Source organism: Rhagoletis zephyria, unplaced genomic scaffold, assembly GCF_001687245.7.
Source record: "Rhagoletis zephyria isolate East Lansing unplaced genomic scaffold, Rhagoletis_zephyria_1.1 Rzeph_scaffold_00501, whole genome shotgun sequence".
Lineage (NCBI taxonomy): Eukaryota > Metazoa > Arthropoda > Insecta > Diptera > Tephritidae > Rhagoletis > Rhagoletis zephyria.
Window position 1 is genome coordinate 204739 of NW_016157585.1, and position 10775 is coordinate 215513.

The window sequence follows — 10775 nt, forward strand, 5'->3', positions numbered from 1 at the left end:
TTGACTAAATTTTTCCAACTGGACTGTCTAATCAAACCGAAGGATCCGTATGGGATCGAAAACTGCAAACTGCGTCCTTGGCACAATTCAACTACCTACCTATCACCCAAATTTAACCACATCACGACTTCTTGTTTAGCAACTATTATTCAAACAAGTAATTTTTAAGTAAACAAGTAATTTTTAAGCCAAAAACAAAGTCGACTTCAATTCTTATACAAAAATTTAAGATACAAATTTAACGATAGTTAATTTCTTCATGATCCATTGATCGGATTTAAACGAAATTAGTATGGGACCACCTATGAGGTAACACCTTTTCTTGAAAAAAGAATTATAGAAATCGTGGTTCAAAAACGTATTACGTATATTATGCGAAATTTTATAATTATATTTTTCATCGATTATTCTGTTACATTAAATTTGCAGACACTATCCATAAGAGTATCCAATGCACGAACAAAAGTTGGCGAACTGTGACCACTCAATGTCTCCACAAAATATCGTTTGACTTCGTTTGTATAAAGCTGCAGTAAAAGGGGGAAAAATATGTTTTAATACAAACAATTAAACTAAAATCAAAGACTAAATAGCCTGTCATTTTATGATATGGATCATTTGTGCATACTTCAGGTATGAATATTAGGGCGCGTCAGTGTTTTGTAGTATGCGCGTATAGCATAGCAGGATTCTTCATGAAATTCTAACCAAATTTTCCAAAGAAACCATGAGTCTAAAAACAATTTGGAGTTTACCAAATTGTCATAGTAAGTTTCGAAGAAAATTTGAAAATTTTCACTATTGCGCCCTCTAGCGGAAATTTTGAGAAGAATATAAATGAAAATTTAAGCACTTCTTTACGATTTTAGAAACATGGTTTCTTTAGGAAATTTTCTTAGAATTACATGTAGAATCCTTCTGTGCTATACGCGCATAGTCGAAATAATCTCCCATACAAATTGACACGCCGTAATGAATATATATGTACCTGAAATGCAAAAGGACGTAACAATATCGTAAATGAAATGAAAAAAGTCGTGACTAATTTTTTATTTTTTTTCATAAACTAATGTGGGGAGCTGTTGTTCGATGAAATCCATCATATAAATCAAAAAGCGAATTTTGAATTTCTATTAGTTATGACTTTTTGAGGTGGCGATATGTATGTATGTACATCAGTGCTCCCACCCCATGCGGTTGTTCTATACCGAAAAAAGTATATATGTATATTTATTTTTTTGAAATCAAAAAATGTTTAGAGTCGCTCAAAGCGCTCAAAATTTGCCTTGTATTTTGTATGGAGAACAACAATTTTTCGTAGAAATGGTAGAAGAGATCTCTTCAAAAACCAATATTTCTCGATCGAAAAACTCTGTTTGTCTTCGGAAGTCTCCCAATAATAATGCCCAATTGTTTATTTTTCCATTTTTTAATACAAACGATTTTTGTGGCCTTGCACTCTAGAAAAACTCTCCTTACTTTAAGGTCGAAAATTCTTCCGAATGAATAAAAAATTCTCCCGATGAGTAATTTTTCTTTGGAATGTGTAAAAACGTACACGAAAATATGGAACCGTGGATGTAATCTATCATTTTGAAGAAATGTTGGGCATGGAAAGAGGATAAAACTTCTTCAGTGCTATTTCGTTCCCATTTTTTCTTTATTTTGATTGCTGTTTTCCTTCAATTAAGAGGAGTTTTTTTTTGAGTGTACCGACCGAGTTTCGCGTCAAACAGACCATGGATGGACAAAAGACCGAACTCATACTTTTCACCCTGAGATTGATCTACGAAATTTATTAGGCCTAATCTTTCTATGGGGCCCCACAATCGTATCCGCTATACAGATGCAAATCCAAGACGATTTCCATAATATCCTGAACAGTGTAATCAACCAAATCTGGCATATGACTATGGGCTGGTTTCTCCAACTCAACTTACCGGGATATATTGTTGTAAGGAAGTCCTATTCTAAGAGCATGATTTCCTACCAGCTAATAGCCGCTAATGGGCGCTATAATTCTAAATATTTCCACCCTTGACCTACTTAACAGCTTTGGTGTTATTTTTCTGGCCAGAGTCCTTCGCTTTCTACAGCCCGACTAAGTGAGTCTTTTTTTTTGTCGGAACCAGGCACCAACAACGCGTGCAAAAAACAAAACTCAGACTGTATGCCGTCGGTTGTACTGTTTTGATGTCAAAAACCTCAGGTGTTCGTTTCTCAACATATCGCGGCCAAATGTCTCATACCTCATTCTTGCAAAGGTGAGGCAGAAGCGCAACAAACGTAATGGTGGCTTACTATCCTGTGGCATTGAAAAGACACAGGTACTGCCGCCAGCAATTTCCTCCTCACATCACTCAGTGTTATACCAACATCCGTTTATTTATAGTCAAAGTGACGGTAAGTGCAGCAGTGCAACGCTAGGTGTTGGAGAGGAAGCTCGCGTACAGCACACGGCAATAGTTTTTTGAAGTTTAGCAAGCAGACTATTCAGGCTATTGATTGAGAGTCTGCTCCACCATACCACTGACGCATAGAGAATCAATACCAGGCACCAGAGCAAAGGGGAAATCACACGATCCTGAGAGCAGCCCTTGTTCACTCCGTACGTGACATAATGACCTCCTTCTGCCTGAATCCTGATGACACGCTGCGCTAGCATTAAACGAATAAAATTTACCAGTGCAGAATCTGTACCCCATGCCGTAGAGCAGAAGTGTCGAAGGTGGCATTGTAAAAAGCACCCTATATGTCTACAAAACTGCCCAAGGCGAATTCTTTCCTATTGATGGCATTGCTAGTTCAGGCAACCAGATTTTTCCAAGCCGTCTGATAGGATCTCCCCGCCTGATAGGGATGTTGATGCAAAGACAGAGGATTTGATGAGAGCGCCTCCCTGCGAATGCGCTACTCTACTAATCTTTTCAGACATTTTAGCATGCATGTTATGCTAATAGGCCTATAGTTTCTGGAGCTAGTAAAGTCATCCTTACCAACCTTAGGTATAAGGGGACATCAGCCAGCCTCCAAGGTTGTGGTATGTAAGCAAGTACAAGCGACGCTATTAAAATCTTTTTCGAGGTCGCCAACAAAAGCCCAACACCTTCTTTAAGTACAGTAAGTAGGATGCCACCCGGACCGTGCCATTTGAAACTGTCAAAACACTCAATAACATATCGTATGTCATCTTTATTCGCCATAGTTCTAGCAACAAACCAGTTATACCTTGTACTTCTCCAGTCCATGGATAGGAAGGCGTAACCATCACATGAATTCGAGGAAATTGAATCTTTAGAAGAACAGAGCGAGTCTCAACCCTAGTCTTCGTTAAGGAGCCATCAGGCCTCTTGAGCGAACCCTGCTTTGTGGTTTGGTCCTTTTTCAGAACTTTTACCAGCCTAGACGTTTGAAACCAAGGTTTTCATCCCGCTGCTGTATTCTTCAAAGAGCAAATTAGCCTCGTAAAATCTCTTTACGTGCAGTCCAACTCAAAATTAGTTTTGAGGGCTCGGTTTAAAAGTTTTCTCGACTCACCCCTCAACTTATGAAGCTCCTTGTTCCACCAGGAAACATGCGTACGGCTAAGGGGTGGACGAGACGGGCAAGCCGTATCTAAACTGACACGTAGGGCAGCGGTTAAATTAACCACCGCCTCATCAATGGCCTGAGTGGATCGTATCCTAAGTGGCATTGTGGTCTGGTTATTTGTTCTTTTTCAAGATTCGCATTGGCGCAGAGCAAGTAGCCAAGTTGAAAGTCGATGTATCTGTGGTCCGATCCGGAATCTTCCATTAGGAAGTAATGTAGTTTAGGTACGCTATTTAGTCTACGGACATTGCATTTGTTACGTAAAGCTGGTCAGTATACTAAGGTGCCATAGGCCCTATTATAGCGGTGTACATCCAAATCACAACTTTCAGTGCTAAGCCCCAGCTACTATCGAAGTTATAGTTAGCGATGTAAACCCTCACTTTACGTTTCTCCAAGTTAGGTTTCCAGTTTAATTTAGTGTCGAAAATGACCACCAAATATTTCGCATTGGATGATAGGGGATTGTCTAACCACCTATAGATGGAAGTCTAAATTGGGGTACTTTATTCCTATTTGTAAACAGTATTAAATCGGTTATACTAGGGTTTTCTTAGGTATTACATATAAGTTTCGTCAGTGTTTAAATATGTCGTTTCGCCGTTTTGTATGAGCAGGTGGTAGGGTCATCTTTCGCAATCTCAATAATGGCGTTACGTAAGCTGCTAGAGGTATGTATGTTGCTGACGTGTTTGGAGTGTCTGTCTTTATTGTATTGTTAGCTCGGTATGTCCAGCGTCCAACGCAGTTCACTGGTTCAAATCCCAGTGAGTGCCATGAGGAAGTATGCTGGGTAGTTGTGGTGATTTCCGAAATAGGTTCTATAACTTCTATCTGTTTCACTACAGAGCGTTTGTCAGCAAGCCCCTTACCTGCCAATGGTAGTGCGTCACATGTACAGATAGATGTTTAGCCGATACTTCTTTAAGAAGTGTCTTAATAAAACGTGTATTTTCCAACTGCTCAACGATCTTTTGAAATACACCCAACACTATTTTTTGATGCTGTGCCGCAAATTCGGTATGCAATTTGCCATTACGAGTACGATACATTTCGTAGAGTTGTTCATTCCCGGAGAAGAGACTGTAATGTATAATCAAGTTTAGTATGGGTTAGCTCATAATACAGCTTTATACACTTTATATATATGGTGACGCCAGCTTGCCGCTGCTTCTTCTTTATAATATTCCAAGCATTTTGTAGTGATTTAATCTCAGTCTGCGTTAGCCCCAAATCATTTACGATTGGTTTCCTATCAAACGACTCCAATGGTTTTGGAAACACGGCCGGAAGTTTTTTCTCAGCTACGAACTCGATATATGAATCTGATTTTATTAGTAAATGAAGACTATTTAGTATAAAAGTGTTAAGAAAACTATTTCTTTTTGATTACCCATTTGTAATATCCGTTTTACTGCTAAAAATATGTGTGTAGTTTCATTGTCACTTTTCGGGGTAGCTTTTTCTAAAATATGACACTCCCACCCACAGGGATGGTTTTTGGAAGCAGCATAAAAAGTGGAATAATTCAATCACACTTCCTGAATGGAATTTATTCGGATTTAAACTACATAGTGTAATTATCATTTAGATGAATAGTTTTCTCTAATTACTTTTGTTGTTGTTGTAACAGCACACAAATTCCCCAAAGAGATTTTGGGGAGTGTTGCTGGAGTGATAGTCCCTGGCCAGATATAAATCTGGGTCGTTCCGTCTAATTACTTTTAATTCATACCGCTTTCATCACTTCCAATGGTACTATTTTTCTTTTTGGTTGTTTTTGTTTCCGACAGGGTAGGAGTAGGACACTGAAGATGGCACAACGTCGAAACCGGTTTGTCTCCAAACCAAATTTGACAAGGGATGACGGAAAATCGTTCCACAATACATGGTACTATTTTTATTTCATGCCAAATCATTTAGTTAAAACGGGACTACAATTTGTCGTGGAGCAGGCCTAGCGCCCCAAAAACACTACTGCACAAATACAGTATAAATTGTGCATATTATGGTGAACACAATATTATGAATCGCTATATCTCAGAAATGGTAATCCTTAAGGGTAAAAAGTTACAACAGTTTGTATCTATCTTCTGACTTATCCCGCATTGATTGCAGTGGTTGTTGGAGCCTAAGCTCTGTAAATGAAAAGTTGAGCTTTCTGCATGAAAATGTTGTAAGCTTATTTAGGGCTCATGTCCCAGTACGCACTCTTCTAAATCGAGCACCGTCGTTCCCTTGGTTCAACAAAGTTGTTCGGTCTATTATTATAAATAAAACGTAACAAGTCGTACTCTATTTGGAAGAAGAACTGAACGAACTGCTCTTATTAAGTGTGAAAAGTGCAAGTTCTTTGGTAAAAGGTTAATGTTTTCTGGCGTAATCTAAAAAACCTGCGTGTACATGTTAGTGACAGTCCTGATTATTTAATTAACCCTGAAGAGCTTAATGATCTATTTGTCAATCGTGCTGTATCACCTAGTGCTCCTGCTTGCAACCCCATAATTTCCTCTCTGGCTGTGCCAGTCATTTGAATTCAATGCGGTGTCAGAATTTGATGTGGCAAGGTGAATTTATAAGATACGTTCAAATGCGATCGGCGCAGATAGGATACCAATAAAATTTGTAAAGCTAATTATGCTACAAATCTTGGTGAATCATAGACTACTTTGCATCAAATTACGTAATAATTTTGGTTTCGGGGAGTCTGCTGTACGACTGATGAGCAGCTACCTAGAGGGTAGGACTCAGCGTGTAAGGTTGTGTACCGAATATTCTAGTCTTATACCTCTGGTGTGCCCCAAGGCTCAATACTGGGACCGCTACTAGTAAGTTTATTTATAAATGACATTTTTAGTGCATGCAAGTCCGTGCAAATGCATGCATATGCAGACGTTATTCAGCTCTACTTGTCAGGACCCCATGACCAATTAGTCTCCTTGTGCTCTAGGTTTAACTGTGATCTGTCCTCTATATCATCTTGGGCGTTAAAAAATTAGCTTTGTCTTAACAGTGATAATTCCTATGTGTTACAAATTTCTAAACGTCGCATTGCCTTTTCTGCCATACCTAACCTATATATTAATAATAGGTGACTTAAACTTGTGTCTAAAGTGACGAACCTACGCCGGACGACATCAGGAGAAAACTTGCAATACAACTGACTTTGCCAATAATCTGTTATCCTGAATGTATTTACAGCAAGCTTAATTCTCAATCTGCCCATAAAATTGAAGTGGTTTTTAATCACGTAACACGTTATGTATTTAGTTTGGCTAAATTTGATCACATTTCTAGTTCGAGATCTCGCCTATTGGGCTGTGAGATGTCTGAGTACTTTCACCGATGAAGTTGATTGCAGAAAACAATACACAAATTAACACGTATGGAAGAAAATACCTAACATTGGATCTGGGTTTAAATAGAAAGTTTGGTTGGGCCGATTATGGGGGATGATTTTTTGCATAATTTCGACATTTTAGTAGACATTAAAAACAAACTCGTAGATCAAAAGACAAAATTGCATACAGTGTGCCAGACTGCCAAACTGCCACAAAATACTGTTTCACTTAGGGGAGCAGATAATTTCCACAGGCTGTTGGTGCGCTACGCCGACTTGACGGACGACTCAAAGAAGCTAGTGAAGCAGGCAACATCAACTCAGCACTATATAGAAACGGAAGGAGAACCTATCGCGCAGAAGCTAAGACGGCTCTCACCCGAAAATCTAGAGATTGCGAAGGAATACCTTCTGGAATACCTTCTGGAATACCTTCTGGAGGGCGGAATATGTCAAAGGTCGAAAGGACAGTGGGCCAGTCCTTGACATATGGTTAAGAAGCCGAATGGTTCCTGGCGTCCCTGCGGGGATTACAGACTCTTAAATGCTAAGACTATCGCAGACAGCTATCCCGTTCGTCACATCCAGGATTTCGCTTGTGAGTAGCACGGAAAGGTTATATTTTCTGTAGTGAACTGCAAGAAGGCGTATCACCAAATCCCATTTGGATTGTTTGATTTCAAATTTATGACATTCGGACTACGTTCCAGAGGTTTATTGATGAGGCCGTTAGGGGATTACCGTTTGTTTTCCCGTATTTGGACGATGTACTGGTGGCGTCCAAGTCAGCGAAGGAACATGAAATGCATCTCGAGCAGTTATTCCAGCGATATAGGGAATATGGTATAGTTATAAACAGCGATAAATGCCAAATCGCGCAGCCTGAAGTGGAGTTTCTAGGCCACTTGGTGACGCGAAACGGCATAAGACCTCTGCCACGAAAAGTTAAAGGCATTATCGATTGCAAGGAACCGAAGGAAGTGCACGAGCTCCGCAGTTTTTTGGGAGCGGTAAATTTTTACCGGAGGTTTTTGCCACACGCCGCCGCTGTCGAGGCGCCACTGCAAAAAAGTATGGGCCCTTGTAAGAAAAAGGACCACACCAAGCTTAACTGGACGACCGAAACAACTAGGGCGTTTGAAGAACTAAAAACGCAATTTGCCAATGCCGCACGGATTGCATATCCCGTTAGACTTTGCTTTGGGGGCGGCGCTATAGGGTGTTTTTCAATTAAATTCTGAAATAGGACGTTCTTGAAAAGTTTTTTGAGATAGAACGTTTTCGAACTGGCTGCCGAGATAGGTCGATCTTCCACTCAGCCATCGACCCCGTCAGACACGGCAGTTAAATTTTATAAGCCAATTTTCAACCGACATCAGACATGTCAGCGGAGCTGAGAACTTCGTCGCCGATTTGTTACCCCGGATTGAGACATTTACAACGCCATCGGTCTAAGAACAGCAGTAAAGGATGATCTGGGAGCATTGGCAGCAGATATGCTTTACGGACAAACGATTCGTTTGCAAAGTTTGATCCTCAACGACGCTAATGACCCATCCGTAGATGCAATTCCTCGAGTACTTGATGTTTAACGCATTCAAGAAAATCCTGAAAAATTAAATATACACACATACATACATAATATGTACACACAAAAATATGCACATATGTACACGCACAACCTCCCACAATACTTTACCTTTAAATAAGGCATTGGAATAAAACGATTTCAACGTTTTTCTAGTATTAGTAGGATTATTTTCACTATGGCATAATTCGTATCAAGATTGGTCTTTATGGTGGTACCATAAATATCCAACGCACATAGAGGATGATAAATTAACGAATTGTTTTCAGTCTTCCCATCGAAGCGAAAGAGTTCAGCCCATTCTGGATTTTCAGAATATGCACTGGAAAATGAAAATATAATTTAAGGCATTTTTTATCACCTTCTGAATAGATGCTTACTCAAGAGCTATTTTTTGTGACATCTTTCTTTTTGGCTCTATCATGGGCCACGATTTTCTTAACGCTGAGATTTCTAATATCGTAAAACTTGTCACCAGAAGTTTGATTGTGGATTCGTAATGAATAAGAACGACTTTGAATTTGCTTCGGCGCTTGAAGCTGACCTTCATAATAGTTTTGAACTAGAAATTTTTACGTTAACTAATATGCCGCCGAGTAGAAAAAAAATAAAATTTTTAAAGGGCCGCAATGATACCTATTAGTTGTTTACCATGAAAAGAAGTCGTTCAGAAATTTTACATTTTCGTTTTCTATAATTTCGACTATTCAAAGAGTTTTAGCTTGTTTACAAAGAGTGTTTGGAAGAAAATTAATTAAAGAATATTAGGACCGTTAACCTGCTCTCAAAGTATGACACTTAAATTTCAAAAGCCAGTATAAATATGTATGTAAGTGAATGCAAGCGCAAGTTTGAAATATAAAAAATGGAAAAAACATAGCATATAATGATCCGTCTTATAATTACAATAAGCGTAATAACAACTTATGTGTGGACTAATTTAATTTAGGTAAAACAAAATTCAGTAAGTTCTTGCTAAATAGAATCACTTATGGATATACATTCAAACATTAAATTTCTATTGACAGAATCAGAGCAACAGATAACATGTAAGACGGTGCTAATTAGACATTCGGAACTTTGCAAAAACCAGTCTGCTTTGTCTTAAATGCAAAAGTGCATTTTCATCTTTGTCGCAAGTTTCAGACTTCACTTAAACATATATACGAAACAGCATGCTTGGCGTGAGCTTTGTGTTGCACATGGGGCATTTGCGTGTCAACCGTAAAGCTTGGCGTATGCAATTAGCACAGAATACATGGCCGCATTTGGTAGAGGTAGGTTGATTATTAATGCTGCTTTCCATGCATACTGCACACATTAGTGGTGCACGACCGCTGTTATTGTTGTTGTTATTGTTGTTGCTGCTGGTGCTGTTGTTGGTCGTTACAGTGGCGACGGAAACGTTAGAAGGCGCACCAGGCGCTCTATTTGCACGATTCTTATTTTGGTTGTTGATCCGATTCTTAACGTTGCCAATACTTGCTCTTGAAGTTGCTGTTGAAACGGAATTACGCGATGAACTGGCAACATTTGGCCTTTCCCTAGACATATACGAGGATAATGAGCGTCGCCATGAAGGTCTATCGTCGTTTGTTGGTTGTGCAATCGGAATTTCGGCTGTTCCGCCACCATTTATAGTACCAATTACATTCACATCGGAATTTGGAAACATCCTATCATTAAAGTTGGTTCTACAATGAAAGATCTTTCGAACGATTGTAGGCGTGCAAAGATCAACGATTTCATCTTCACTTGGCGTTACAATGATTACATCGTCACTCATATTTAATTGATTCGGAGGTCTTATTGGGGCAGGCATATTCATTGAATCACTAAGATCAACCAAAACTACGTCTGGAGTTGGAGAGCTATTCTGATTTAGAATTTGTTCGGAAACACGCTGGCGAGTATTACCTGCTGAAATATATACAATGAAAGCTTAGACCTTTTGAATTTATATATGTATGAATGTTTTATTGTTTTAGCTTACGAGATCTATTGACAGCTCCACGGGCTGGGCTGTTTGGTGAAGTTGAATCTAACGGCCCCTCGATCAGTTGCTCTGGTTCCTGTGCTACTGAGCGTAAATTATGCTCCAACATTTCACAAAAACGATCAACTAGAAAGTAATACAGATAAGACGTATATAATTGTAATAATATTGGCTAAATATTTGATTATTTAAATTGATTTGTAAGCTTTACTTCTGTTGATTTCCCTGTCAATTTCTCTGGTTGATGGTGTTGAAAGGGG

At 39.1% G+C, this 10775-nt stretch overlaps 2 protein-coding genes across 2 annotated transcripts; both read right to left on the minus strand.

The window, feature by feature from the left end:
* Nucleotides 1-300: 300 nt before the first annotated feature.
* Nucleotides 301-4977, minus strand: LOC108359986 (uncharacterized; the record flags this gene model as incomplete). Its single annotated transcript, XM_017612105.1, has 3 exons — nucleotides 301-527; nucleotides 4464-4674; nucleotides 4730-4977. Coding segments are annotated over 3 exons (582 nt in total), but the record flags the coding sequence as incomplete, so codon positions are not given.
* Nucleotides 4978-9041: 4064 nt separating this feature from the next.
* LOC108359988 (LON peptidase N-terminal domain and RING finger protein 3-like) lies at nucleotides 9042-10769 on the minus strand. The gene is made up of 3 exons (XM_017612109.1): nucleotides 10727-10769; nucleotides 10513-10641; nucleotides 9042-10439 (listed from the first exon to the last, which is right to left on the minus strand). The coding sequence occupies exons 2-3, from the start codon at nucleotides 10622-10624 to the stop codon at nucleotides 9673-9675; spliced, it is 879 nt and encodes a 292-aa protein (XP_017467598.1). The 5' UTR covers nucleotides 10625-10641; nucleotides 10727-10769; the 3' UTR covers nucleotides 9042-9672.
* Nucleotides 10770-10775: the final 6 nt, after the last annotated feature.

Excerpts from the sequence above, each read along its gene's own strand:
- LOC108359988 (XM_017612109.1), bottom strand. The coding sequence starts at position 10,624 with ATGTTGGAGCATAATTTACGCTCAGTAGCACAGGAACCAGAGCAACTG. Across the intron at positions 10,440-10,512 it reads TGGAGCTGTCAATAGATCTC|CAGGTAATACTCGCCAGCGT; the intron begins GTAAGCTAAAAC and ends TATATATTTCAG.